This window comes from Argentina silus (genome assembly GCF_951799395.1).
Source record: "Argentina silus genome assembly, chromosome: 10".
NCBI classification, from domain to species: domain Eukaryota; kingdom Metazoa; phylum Chordata; class Actinopteri; order Argentiniformes; family Argentinidae; genus Argentina; species Argentina silus.
Window position 1 is genome coordinate 21,385,036 of NC_139664.1, and position 14,962 is coordinate 21,399,997.

Genomic DNA, 14,962 nt, shown 5'->3' on the forward strand with positions numbered 1-14,962 from the left:
TATGAAAAGCTTTCCCATTAATGAAATGTCTTATTCATTGCACTTGTCATGGTGTTAATTGCCCACCACAGTTAGCCAAGTTATTTTTAGTGGACGTGATTGTTGTCTCATTCACTCAGGCATCTCTGGCTCGGTTAGGTGTCTGAAGGACACTGAAGGAATCATGTTTCACGGTTTAAATCCGTCATCCGAGAGCCATCACTAGTGAGGACTTCTGTGTTTATTGTGTATATTTTCAGAAAATAGTTTCGGCGTAAGTGTTAACGGCGAATGAGTTGTTACATTGTGTTGTTTTTGCTTTTTGGCGTGTGCGAGGGAAAATGTCTATCGGTCGATACAGAAACTGCCTCCCTCAGCAATCTGATAAATGGGTCAATATGAGCAGAAACTTTAAGTAGGGAAAAAATATTTTATCCAACCTCGGAAAATGTAAACCATAAATCAATGTAAAGCAAGCATAATCCATGTTTTTCCTTTTGAATTTGATATGGGCGCTTTTCGATTTTTCATTGTGGGACTGTGGAGGCTGTGGCTCATATGATGTTTTTTTTGTCCTGATCTTATACTGCTGTAGTGTAAATGTACAGTGATTCAGATGCCATGCTACAGTTGGCTATCATGTGGTTATCAGATAAGAGTGTATCTCATCACATCCTCAATTCATCATAAGAGTCACATGCAGGTAAATATGCTCACCCTTACCTCATGCAGTGCTCAACTCAATTCGAATGCGTTAGGAATGCCAAAGTTGAGGTTGCCTATGCCAAGGAATCAGCTAAGGCTAAGCTATCATGCAATTACATATGTCATCATCCTCACTATCGTTCGTCCCACGGCATCCAAAATAACTGAAAAACAAGATTATGGAATAGAAGTCCTCAAAGTAACACTCGTGTTTCCGTTCTTTAAAGTCGTTTTCTTTTTGAGAAAATCTCCAAACCTCTTGATAAAGGTCTATCCCTCAAAGCTCCAATTTCCAATCCTTTTCAGAGACATCCAACCATCGTCTTCTCCGCTGCTGGAGAAATACGCAGCGCTGTTTAAAACGCCACTTGCTCTGGTCACAGCGCGTTAGAGGGAGCTGACCACACGCACCTTGTGCTGAAGTGGCGAACAGAAACCTGGCGCGTCAATCTCTATTTCGCATTAGTTTGTGAAGAAGTCAATGCTTGTTATAGCCTGGCTTTAAATGTCGTTTAGTCCATTATTTTCAGAAGTGATAAAAGGTGTAGCGGTTAGGAGTTCGACATAGCCAAGAAGATTGTTCTATGTTCGCCAGACAGCAGGAACACTTTACCAACATAAAGGTAGGGGTTTAACTGATCAGCTGGCTAAAGTAACGTCCATGAATGACGCAATTGGTTCCCCGCGTTACAGGCGTCACTTACCACATTTCTATCAAAAGTGGACAACGCTGACGTGTAGTGTCCACAAAAAGGTCTTCATTCTACCATTTTATGACCGTGACAATAAACAGTGCCTTTGGCATTAGATATAAACCATCCTGATCCAAGTGACGTCAAGATGACTAGAACATTCTCTGAGAAATAGTAGCAATCAAGTCATTATCTGTCAAACAAAAATGTAATAAGATATTTACATTAGAAGTTACAAGGTAGCATATATGAATATGAACAACATGGTAAAATGGTAGTAACACACTCCAAGTTATTTTAGGATTCATTGATTGTTAAAACACAACACACACTATGCGCCACTTGCACTGGTACAAGGAAGGAAAATTTCAGTAAATTTTATTAAAATTGAAATACAGAAATACCTCATGTACATAAGTATTCAGACCTTTTGCTATGACAATCATAAAATTAGCTAAAATGCAAAAATGTCATCAACAAATCACTCAATAAGTTGAATTGAGTCCATCTTAATGCAAGGATAATAGTTCATGTAATTTTGGATTTAATATCTTTGTTTTTATAGGGTCTCTGATTTGCATAGGAATCAATTACACACTGTGTAGATTAGGATATAGTAAGGATCTTGACTGCCAAGGCATTTCAAATGTTAGTGATAAATATATAAGAAAGCAAAAACAGGTCAAGATAATAAAAGCTCGGACAGGCTGTCAATCATAAACGGGATCTTATCCCCAACAGAAAGCCTTACATGATGTGTATTAGAAAGCCCATTTGGGTAACGGAGGAGCAGAATGTCAGATTTTAGTTTTTAAAAAAGTCCTAATGCCGATTATAAATCGGCAGCAAGATAAGAAGGAAATGGAACTTGTCGTTTTGTTTCCTTTTTAAAATGTTTGTTTTTGTCCCTAAATCGCATTTCAAAATATGGAGTTGAGGTCCAGCACTGGCCATTTTACGTTTTTTTTTTTTTAGCGATATAAAACGGATGTATTTTAGATGTTCACAGTGGCCACAGAGGGCAGCAAAGTGCAAAACTACATTCTGCAGTTTTAGGCATCCTCGAACTGTATGAAGCCTTATATAGTATCATATATCCTTACTATCATTCATAGAGCTTAATAGATAAAGTCATTAGCATTATTAAACTTTATAAAGAAGCAATAAGGCACGAGTGACTGGGAAATATTTGGAATTTATCACAAAAGGGGCCTTATTCCTTTATCGTATCATACTGCTCTGTGACTGCATCTATAAAGGTGCTATGAATATCTTTATAAGGCTTTATCATACTTCATAAGAGGGTGCTTATAGTGAAATGTTACCCAAATCTGCAGAGCAAATTGGACCCACGTACATTGGACCCACATTAAGTGCTTAAGGTCACATGACCAAACATATTTGAGACTTCCATTTCCTGAATAGTGGCGTGGCCTCTTCATTATGAGACGCACCAGTGGGTGGCCCCTCTGAGCCCTGGGCCAATGGGGTCTCACTAAAACACACATAAGAACATTGTCAGGAAAGGTAACACAGTATGCCATCACTCACTCAGTCAGTATCCAGAATTCCTCAATCCTGACAAATCCGTGGAAAAAACTTTATAAACCACACATAACTTCACCGACCTGTTGTCCTCGCTTTTAGTCTCTGTTGTCCTCGCTTTAATGCTTTCATACAAGTGTTCACCTACAGAGAAAAACAAACCGCCTACTGTAAATCAACAACAACATGCATTTGATAATTTATGTTATCAAATTATGAAAAAACCTCATAAAAACAACTTCCCTTCAATATTGTTGTTTCATGGACTGACCATCCCTTTGTCAGGTTACTCTTATAGTGTATTTCTAAACTATAGTCCATAGTTCCCAAACCCCTGTTATTTCACTAACGATGACTCGTTATACGGCCATGGCAGTATACCGCTGAACTGTAACAGGGCTGCTACATTAGGGGTCTGGAATTCAGGGTCATGAGATGTAAGTGGGTGCGCACCTACTGTAGTCAATGATATTTTCTATATCGCCACGTGAGCAGCAACGTCAGGCATCTCCGCAGCCTAATTTTACGCTTAGTCCATTTCAACATATCCATGTCGACAATAATAGCAGACTACAAAGGCTAACACAAAGCCTAGAATCAATACTACTTTGAGAGCTCTCTTATGCCTGCACCAATGAACACATCTGACACCAAGACAATTTTCCCATTACTTTTGGGTACCCTGAAATAGGGGGACTATGCATAAAAAGTGTTGTAATCTCTAAATGGTGAAACTAATATGTATACAAATACCATTAAATAAAAGCTGATAATCTATACTTTAACCTCACAGTAATTGTTTGATGGGGATGGGGGTGGTGGCTGGGCTAACAAAAAGAAAAGAAAAGTGTAGCAGGTAAAAACAACCCACGCTGACATCACACGAAGGTTGAGCTCCTGATGTAGCAGCGCCGTGAGTCTACTTACTCTGCTGGGTGACTCCAAGGTTGTGTGACAGGGTCTGGTTCTGGTAATGGGCTTCTGGCTGCTCGTATGTATTATTCAGATTCCTGCAGGGCAGAGGGGAAGAGGCATGCTCAACCATAGCAGTTCTTTTATCTCCTCAATAGAACTTTTGAGGAATAATTAAAATGACACCAGCAACAGTGACTTTGTGGTTAGAAATACCACAAAGTCATATCCTGAGTGAAAACCATCTAAGAGTTATGGGTCTTCTGGGAATTAGCACAGCTATACCGCTATGCAGCTATGCAGAAAGGTGTGTGTGTATGTGTATGTGTGTGTGAATGTGTGTGTATAGGGGTTTATAGAGACGTTGGATAATCAATGTGGATGAAGGTTATCCTCCTGCACATTAATTGTGTGTGTGTGTGTGCGCGCGTGTGCTCGCATGGTAGTGGGGTTTCTCTGCTTGTGTTCTGATGATGGATCTGGATCTACATTTTTCCATTACTCCACTATTTTCTGCAGATACAGAAGTTCCTACAGTGTAAAGGAAAACCGTTACTGTGCCTCTTGTTTGCAAAGCGTGTAGTATATGTGTGCATGTTTTTACTTAACGTTTATGTGTGTGTTTATGTTTGTGCATGTTTTTGCATTGCGGTTGTGTGTATGTGTGCATGTTGTGTGTATGTGTGCATGTTGTCCTTGCCTGTTGGCTGCTGGCAGCAGCGTCAGAGGCGCATTGACCAGTGACTCAGAGTCCCCTGCCTCTCCTGTAGCCTCTCCATGTGCCTGTTCTCCATCCGGCACTGGGGCTCCCTCCTCCCTCCTCTGCTCCTGGGTCGACACCACTGCAGAGCCAGCTCCACTCCCTGGCCAACAACACAGCTGTCAGTAAACTGAAGATGAAATGCATACACATTTGCTATGGGTACACTTTCCAGGTTTAGTAGAAATAAAAAAGTGTTATTTAGTAAAGGTCTATTGAAGAATCTATTGATTCTCGAAGAAGATGAGATTTGCGTGAATATTTGAGTTACACAAACAGATACACTAAACTCTTAATGTTTGCAATGTTTGACGGTCAATATACATTTTATTTTTCAGATGCTATGATAATAAAGGCCATAGATATTAAGGCAAATCAGCTATTTCAGGACCGATAGTAGTCTATTTTGCAGCTTGGAATAATGCTCCAACAACACACTCTGTTTGGATTTCACAGACAATGATATGAGACTGAGGGCTTGGCCTTACTCTGGGGCCTGTATTTCACCCTATGCCCATTTGGAACACCTCTCCTGGGGTGTTGGTTGAAATCCAAGCCCTGGTTTTGGAGACCTGGACCTGGCTTCACACCGTTCATGTCAGTTTGCCTATGTGTTTTGGACATTTGAATGTCAGTAGCAGTTCATTCCAACAATAAACCACATACAGTGCTATAGAATATATAAATTAATTGTAGATGTCAAAAGTTACATATAAACAATGTTATAACATTTCCTGAAGCCACCAAAGAACATTGATTCGTATAGAGCCTTACCTTACAGGTTGTCCAGGGCCAATCCCATTTTGAGTGGTTCGCCGAAGACGCTATACAGTAGTGACCCCCGAAATGACCCGAAGAATGACATGAATGAACTATACATCCACCAGCAGTATGTACTGTACTGCATATCTGGTAATGCTTTTGAAGATGTATGATGATTGTGAAGGGGTGTACAGTAACTAGCCTGTGATCTTGGGAGAGAGACAGCGGGGGTGGAGAGAGACAGCCTGTGTTGCAGCGCCTCACTCAGCTTGGTGACCAGGCGCTCCTGGACTGAGCTAGAGGAGTCCTGGTGATGGGGATGGTGGTTCACAGAAACAGCACAACAGATTTTACACAACAGCTTTTACTGGTTCTTAATTCCAATATAGCTGATTGATTTGAAAGTGGGTGACATGCAGGGCTGATGTTTTGTTGTTGAATTATGGATGTTTTTTCAATTTAAAAAAATGATATATGATAAAATATCCTGCCTATCGAGATTGAATTGAATTGAATGAACCTACTTTTAATGTTAACCTATCCAAGGAAAATAAATTCTCAGTCACCTGTCGTTTATTCATTTTGAATTGATTTGCTAGGTTAAAGACCTCCAGAGGGGTGAAAATGTGTCACGTAGTATACTTGGCAAGAAGGTTTTAGGTAAATCGACACAAATGAATATGCACAGATTCCACAGATGTGACAGATTCGGTCCATCATTGCTAAAATGTATTGCCTCTCCCACAACACTGAATCATTTTCCATTAGTGAAAGACTAATATGGCAATGTTATATTGCTGTTTCCTAATCAATAGATTTCCTGTTACCCTATTGAAAATGCATTTTGACAATGTAAAGTTTATAGAATTCCTTTCATCAATGCCTTTCACAATATCAATCGGTTGTTAAAAGGAATTTATGTGATGTAACGAAATCACCTCAGCGGACTGTTAAAATATGAAACAAATTAAGCAGACTGTAATATAACACCATTTTTTTATAACACCTTGTGGACACAGAGTTGGCTCTACTCTGATCTTACTGGCTAGCAACACACCAGAAACGACTATTTGAGTGGGTTACATGAATACTATTTGAGTGGGTTACATTTTCAACTTAAAATGTTAAATTTTGACTGGAGTTTTATTTTTTAATGTACTGGTATGGAGCTCCTCACCTTGCACTTTGAGAGTAACCCCAGGGCTTGCTTGTAGTAGAGTGTGGCTTTCTCCAGGTCTCTCATCTGAAAGCGAGCCTCCCCCAAACCCTCACACACCTGACACTGGCCCTTGTAGTCATCTAGAGAGAGAGGAGAGGAGAGACACACACACCGACACACCGACACCGACACACGCACACACACGCACACACACACACACACACACACACACACACACACACACACACACACACAGGACAGATACAAACAAAGAGACAGAAGATGAGGAGAGGGAGCAATGAGAGGGTTAGATAGAGAGATTAGAGACAAAGAGAGAGGGAATGTTACAGTGTGAGGAACAAGAAAGAACAGAGAAAAAGAGGTGAGTGAGCTCATTAGGGTACACAGCATGGCTCAGCAGTGTTCAGTGGCAGAGACAAATGATCAGAGGAGGACCGATACTGTAACACAGTACTACTACTCAAGGAGGAGAGGCTATGGAGACGGAAATGAAAATGTAGTCACCCAAAGTCATCTACTTACACTGTGTATACTGTACCACTCTACAGAAAACCAGCGATTGATGAATAAAAGTGGTAAAGGAAATGAGCGAGAAAAAACATTGAAAACATGATGACTGAAGTCAATGAACTGTTTAGGGAGTATAATGGGAGGCCCAAAAAATGACTGATATAGGGGGAAAGTGATACAGAAAAAATGTGGATAAAATATCGATAGAGAAAGGGAAATGAACAAACTCTTGCAAGATGATATGAGGATCTGAGAGACTCATCAACAGGCTAGCCATTGAAGATGTGCGCAACACATTTGTCCCAACGGATAATGGCACAACAGATTATTTTATTCATGTGAACGCATGTGAACGTATTTGTTAGGTTGTACAATAGTTGTGGCTCATCTGTTGACATTCTCATCCATAGGCGTTGCCATGTGTCCACATTGACTCCAGATATATCTGTACCAGTAAATTGAATGTTATGATGGGTGAAACCATGGAAACGGCTGTGTGTCCAGCGCCTTGCGCAAAATCGTGTAATGACTTTATTTATCCATATACAATACATTATAATAAAATACTTAATTTTTTTGTGGAATGGTAGGCTACAAACAAGAGTCGGCACTTTCAAACTGCTAAAAAAAAATACAAAGAGGAGCTCTCCCACCGCATCTTTTATATGCAATGGGATCAACAGATTGTGCGACTGGACACCCTATCCATCTACTGTAAGTGTCTGGCTTTAGTGGAGGTGTGTCCGTCTTTCACTCCAACCAATCTACCTTATGCTAAATAAAATAGGACACCAGTCTAGCCCTATAGCAGCTGTAGGCTACAGCTGTCTGACGCTCTGCTCATAACAACATCATTTCGAGGTATTGGAGTAGTTGGAGAATTCACACTCCATTCACTCCACTATTGGAATCCACTACCTCATTCAGGTGGTTTTGCCACAACATTTCTGTAAATGTTTTGGAGAGTTCACATTAATAAACATCCGTTAAGACCAATGTGTTGTGCAACTGTTTTAGAAGCTCCAGTGTGAACATACTTTTATGTAAATAATGACCCCAGTAATGACTGCTTCCAGTGCAAAGCCAATCATAGTGCCTTTTCTAAAGCCTTCAGAAGCGGGTGGCCTGGTCTAAGAGGGGACCAATCAGAGTAGGTAGCTGGCTTCCGGCCAATACTCTATGAGTGGTCTGGACTTGGCAGCAGTACCAATCTCTGGCACAGTACAGTACCTGTGTCTCTAAAGGCCTGTAAGGCATGGAGGTAGTTCTCCGCTGCCTCCTCGTGTTGCTCCAGCTGACTGAGGGCATCGGCCAGGTTACAGAAGCAGCGGCCCTGGGCACGACGATTACCCAATGAACCTAGACACACACACACACACACACACACACACACACACACACACACACACACACACACACACACACACACGCACGCACGCACACACACACGCACGCACACACACACACACACACGCACGCACAGACACACACACAAAGAAAAAAAATCATAAAGCTGTAATTCAAAGTTTATCCTCAAGATGCCGCTGCATGCATTTCCACAGTCCCGACAGTTCCATGATTTACCTACCAGGCTTCCACAACAAGTAGACTGGACACGTCAACGATTTCAAAACGAGTTTGGAATTGTACAGATCAGGTACATTAACATACAGTTCATACCGTAAAACTTCCACAAAGAGTCTCCAACAAACGCCTGTCTCCAAGAACAGCCTGGCCGTGATATTGAAGCATCAGTCCCTGTTAAACGCTGGGTCAAAATACATTGACTGGTATGTGTTGTGGCGCCCGGCCCGTGCCTAAGCCCATGCGCGAGTGTGGGACGGTGGTAAATGGAGTATATATCTCGCCTCGCTTTGTCTCTGCTGTTTCTGCTGTCCCTCTCTTGCCCCGTGTTGTCTTTGGCAGGACCATGTATGGAGTTCCTGCGCCCCAAGGGGCCACAGCTGCAACCCGTGGAGATAATCACCGTATGCCCATACATGGAGTTCCTGCCCATCAAGGCACAGGTGAAGGGCATCAGCAGGAGCAGCAGAGACGGTACAAAAGTAGCCCACGGAGCACCCAGTGGAGAGGAGTTGCTACGGCGAACCAAGGAGCAGTTGATGAGAGAGAGAATAAGCCAAGTCACCATTGTCCAGTGTATGACCCCTGACCATAGGAGAGCCCGCTACGTTGCCAACCTTCGCCTGTCTGACTACCCCGCTGCCGCCCCGACCTGGAACGTAAGAGGACCACCCACCGTGTACCGAACCCCCCTGCTATCTTCACGACACGACGCCTTCTCACCCCCACCCTCTCTCTATCATTTCCCTCTCCCCGCTAACCGAATAAATATCTTTGATTATAATTCTGGTGTGGACCTCTCTGCTTACACTGTGTTTGGGTCCGTGACGCGCCCGCACACCCCGGCGGCCGTCACAGTGTCTTCTCTGTTGATTTTCCAGATAATTAAAGCAAACCGTTTGATTCTAAGTGACCGTTGTGAAATTACGGGTTTTCTAGTCTGACAGCTGCAGTTTTGTATGGTAAGGATAATAAGTTACCATATCTATCAAAGATGAATCTGGTTTTGACTGATTTATTGCAGGCTAATAATGTGGATATAACATTGGTGGATACTGTTCAGGACGGTATATTCAGCTCTGTCATGATATCCCGGGCTTAAGCAGCAGTTGAGCAACAGAGGCAAACAGAATAATAGCCTGTCATCAACAATAGCCTGTTTCCATGGTCCTGCCTCCAATACGCGCTGGGTGCTTTCCATGGTTAAAGCGAATAAACGCCCAGGCTGCTAAAATAAGTTTTACGGTCATCACTTTCTTCTTATGGACATCGTCAAATTCACATTCACAAAAAAACGTGTTTTAAAACGACCTCTGAGTCAAGATATCTCGCTTTGAAGGCCCTGATCAGTTCAATGTTCCAAATTGCCCATTTGATTCAATTCAACTCCCAAGTTCCTCCTGTTGAACAGCACTACAGCTAGCGCCTGCTGCTCTCTGGGAATCACTGGCAGAGTAGAGCAGGGTCAGAGTGCAAAACCTTGCGCCTGACGTATTTTAACACAGAGAGTTTTCTAGGGAGTAAACACAGACCTCGTGTTTTGATAGCTACGATGTAGCTGCGCACGAAATGTTGATAGTGCAAGATGGTATGCACTATGGATTGACCAGAAATATACATGAAAATGGATTTCGGGTAAACTTCCCCTTGAAGAAATGTGTATGGTCTTAGTTATAACATCAAAACAAACACAGACACTTACACTCCACACATCCCCCTAGCATTGAGGCTGTGCGACACCTTCTGTAACACACCAGGATGAGTCATTCACTGATGCTGAGTAAGCACTCTGGTAAGGCCCCTGGGTCTCAGCCCAGGGGGCCACAGACACACACTTCCCTCGCTAAAGAGAGCTGCCTACAAAGACAGATTAAAGCCTACACACACGTGTGCATGCACGCACACACACGCTCTGGTAAAAGATGAATGAGGACGTGTAATGAAATTACATGTCGTCGTCGTCGTCCCCCACACACACACATTGATGAACGCAAATTGCACCACCAATTTCTTTCAATATGTAAGCTACAGTGGTAGTTTAGATACATGTTTTTGAAATACAGCACAAAATCTGTCCCTCCATCCCTGTTTTTGTTTCTCTTTCATTGCCATCACTCTCTTCACCATGCAGGCTGGCAGCCTCTCTTCCCACCTCCTCATTGTGCAGGCTACATCCCTTTCTTATAGGCTAGCTGTCATCATGCAGTGGTAGTGTCCCCCCCCTCCCTCCCTCCCTCCCTCCCTCCCTCCTTCTGAACCCCCCCTCCCCAGGCTAGCTAGCCTTCTGTCTCTCTTTCTCTCCCTCTTTCCTCCCCCCCCCCTCCCCTCACCGTGCAGGCTGGCAGCCTGGCGGTGATACTCCAGGGCCCTGCTGTGCTGGCCCAGGGTGTTGTGTGCGGCGCCCAGGTTCTGAAGTACCACGGCCAGCCGGCGGGGCTGGTCTCTAGCCAGGGGCAGGGCCTGCTCGTAGCACTCCGCAGCCTCCTGGAACAGCCTCAGCTGAGAGAAACTCAAACCCAGGTCGTTGTACAGCTCACCTGGGATAAGGAGGGAGAGAGAGAAGGAGAGAGGGAGGAAAGGGGGAAGGAGCAGAGAGGGAGGTGAGTAAGGAGGGGGGCGGAGCAGAGGGAAAGGGATACATTGGATGACGGGAGAGGATGAAACATTTAGGAGGGAGGAGATAGAAAGAGAGGGAGACAAGAGAGGGAGACAGAAGGGAAGTGTGTAAGAGAGAGACAGAGAGAGAGAGAGAGAGAAAGGTTTCAAGGTACATCAACTGAACTATCTATATATATAGTACTTGAAATTGCATTTTTCTAAAACGACACAGTCATGTCATATGAAACCCTACATATTTCTGTTTCCGATCATTTCCCCTAAATGCAGCGATTCACCACAACTTACCAAGTGCCTCGGGGTCTTTGAGGTTGTCGCTCAGTTCAATACACTCCGTGAGTACGGGGACGATGTCGTCAATGGTGAAGTCGTCCGACTGGAGCATATGACTTCCTGCTTCTTTGAGGGCCGTGGCTGCATAGTCGAGCCTGCCTGCCACCTTGTAGCTCTCCCCGGCCCGCTGGAAGCTCTGTGCTGCTTGCGTCCAGTCCTGCCGAATTCAATTAAATTCATAGGATACAGGGTATTCAATGTAACGAAATGGTTGGGGAAGCTAACTCTTCAACTCTTGAAAATCAATCAACAACAATCAACAATGTCAATGCAATATAATAATAATTAAAACAATAACAATAACATAAGGTGCCAATCGTGTAGCAGCAGAACACAACAACAGTATTGGGTCTGTAACACATCTCAAATCAGAGCCATCTCTACTGAGAAGCTACATCTAGATCTAAGATTAGTCAGATATTGCCATTCAGTCACCTGCTTGTGGCCATACAGTATGTGTAACATAGATCTCGAATACGATCGAATCTCACCAACTATCATATCATGATAATACATAGGCTTTTATTCAAAGTACAGAAAGTGCACACATAGACAAATAATGGTCCCAGAGGGAATAAGCTAAACATGCTTGCACCATACTCTAGCAACTAAGCCAACTGCTCAGTGCCTACAATAGGGTTGAACTCAAGATACTGATAAGAGTCCATCGAGACCGGAAGCTCAATAGAGAAACGGAGGGAGGCGAAAACTTTAAAGGTAATGCCATTCTTCTTTGTAATAATATTCTTGACAACCCAACCACATGGCATGATTACCAAGCAATAATAATTACAAAAGCGTGAAGATGGCTAATTCGAATCAATCGACTGACCTCAACGATTGTGTTTTGGACACTGGAGCATGTTCTCAGTGCAGAACTTGAGCATTTTCTAAACAGAGACATTTTCTCCATATTAAGCCATTTTATGCTTCTTACATAAAACCTATTTTCAGATGTATTCCAGGCATGAGCTTAAAGAATGTCATTGAGTTGCAGGAGATACAGGGTGGGATTTAAAAATGCTACCTCAGCACATTCTTAAAAAAAAAAGAAAAAAGAAAAAAAAAAAAAGCTCAGCTTTGGCCTTATAAGAAATCCCCTACTTAAGGACAGTATGCCACCCGAGTAATGGGGGATAGGTTTAAATAGAGGAGGATAAATGATTAGGGATGGACAGATCGTATTTGATGGAAGTGGAAATCTACATGGGCCTACCTACTGTCCAGATTTCTGACTGTTTTTAACTATCCAATAAAGACAAAAAAAAAAAAGGAATGCTGAACTGAGAACTGTGTAAAATAAGCTCTGACAGTAATTGAGTGATATAATAGTAAAGCATATTATTGATAATCTATCAAACCACTCAATCAGTTAACACAGTCAATGCTTGAGCTATAGCTGTTTAGATCAACAGTAGAGACAAAACTAACTTTTCAAATGTTATAAAATGTTGGATAGTTTGAAACACAAGCTTAATGGTTTAACCAATTAGTTTCCCTGGAGAAAACAACTGCCCGTGTTCGCTAGCAAAAACGTTACCTGGAAACCGTGACTGGTGTTATCATGGCAAAAAAGGCTTTGTTCCGTCTTTATTATCCATAAGGAAAAGTGAATTAATAAACAACAACCAAAGAGGAAGAGACGTGGCTTTTCTCCCTGAGTGTGTTAGCTCAGCCCCTCTACCTGTGTGTCTACCTCTAGTGTTCACTCACAACTGAGAGGAAAAAACGACAACTCACTGTATAGAAACGGCTCACTGTATCGGACAAATGAAAGCAATATCGGCCGATCACCGATCTCATATATCACAAAGATCGGCTGATTCTGACTGGTCCATCCCTATAAATGACTTATCTTGCCTTTTTATGTGCCTACATACTGTGTGTGCCTTCTGATTTAGACAATCTTTTGTTGTATTTTGTGTGTGATATGTGATGTTGTGTCTGTTCCATGGAAGCTGAATACAAATGCAATTTTTTTTACAACAAATAAAGCTTTTGAACTTGACTTCCCCTGCCCCAAAATGTACGACAATGGATAAGTTCCTCAGGGCACCTTTTACCCGGGACTGACTGACCTGTAGCAGTATGTGACAGTCGGCCATCTTCATACACGTGTCCCCCTCGCTGGCCCCGTCCCCCTGGGAACGGTAGAGCTGGGCAGCCTGGAGGTAGTGCCCTGCCGCACGCCCGGCCTCCCCGAGGCCCTCGTGTGCCACAGCCAGGTTAAACTGGAGGTCTGCCACCCGCTCGCCCCTCTCACTCGGCTGGGCGCCCCTCAGAAAGTCCAGCCCTTTCTGGGCTTTGCCCGCCTCCACGTAGGCCGCGCCCAGGTTGAAGGCACATGCCCGCTGCACCCTGGTCTCCTTTAGCTGTGTGGGATGTTAGAGCAGAGGTCACCAACCTGGTGCTCGAGAGCTACAGGGTGTGCAGGTTTTGTTAATGTACCACGTTGCATAGAGTAAGGCACAGTGTAGCACATTTTACTGTGGGTGTTGATTTCAGCTGTGATGGGCATGTTGGTGCTGAACCTTATATACAGCACTGCAGTAATCAGCGGCTTGATGTGTCGGTAGTGTTGACAACTTAACAGGCCATAGAAGGCCAGTCTACGATAAACCGAGACAAAACGTGAGTCCAGCTCTTTCTCTGTTACAAAGGGTGGGAACATTTAGGTAACACACACTACCTTATGTCCCAAAAACAGACAAATAGGGAATAGTAGCCAATCTAGGCTAAACAGTATAACTTCACCTGTACAGAGGCTTTGAAGGCCTTTTTGAAGCAGCTGAGGGCTTCTTCACAGTGCCCCCGTTGTAGGGCACTGTTCCCTGAGGCTGTGAGCTCTTCAATGTCCACCTGGAACTCCGGGGCCTCAGCACCATTGTCTTTACTCTTCACAACCCTGTCACTCTTCTTTTTTCTCTTCCTGCCCTCATATAATGGGGAGCTATCAGATGCCATGTTGGGCTCACCAGGGGGTTGCTGCACAGGAGAGCATTATGAACTTGAGGAGACTGGGGCAAAGAACAGACAGGGAAAGAAGGGAGGGAGGGGGGGGGGGGGGTGACGGGTTTAAAAAAACACCACCAGAGATTATAGTTATTCATATCAATATTGTTTACCATGGGAGAGCTCAAAACGATATAGAAGACATACTGCCCTCCTTTGGTAAAGTGTCATGGTGACTCACATATAGCCTGTCCTCTTCAATAAAAGTGAAATCATCACCAGTATGGTGGTCGCTACAACACCTGCTCACCCTTTGTTGAGATGCAGAGGCACACTCACACACTTTCTTTCTTGTTTATCTTTTTAAAGTATATCTTGCAGCAACATAGCTTTCTATAACTATTTAGTTCGTGGCTACACATTCACACACAC

The 14,962-nt window shown here is 43.3% G+C and overlaps 1 protein-coding gene across 1 annotated transcript; it reads right to left on the minus strand.

Annotated features, from left to right (window-relative positions):
• Positions 1-2,759: 2,759 nt before the first annotated feature.
• On the minus strand, positions 2,760-14,542 carry ttc24 (tetratricopeptide repeat domain 24; the record flags this gene model as incomplete). The annotated part of the gene is made up of 11 exons (XM_083679469.1): positions 2,760-2,871; positions 3,005-3,065; positions 3,849-3,931; positions 4,534-4,696; positions 5,548-5,662; positions 6,533-6,654; positions 8,276-8,404; positions 10,960-11,166; positions 11,534-11,735; positions 13,657-13,950; positions 14,333-14,542. 11 exons carry the CDS (start codon positions 14,540-14,542, stop codon positions 2,760-2,762), a joined length of 1,698 nt encoding a protein of 565 aa, XP_083535595.1.
• Positions 14,543-14,962: the final 420 nt, after the last annotated feature.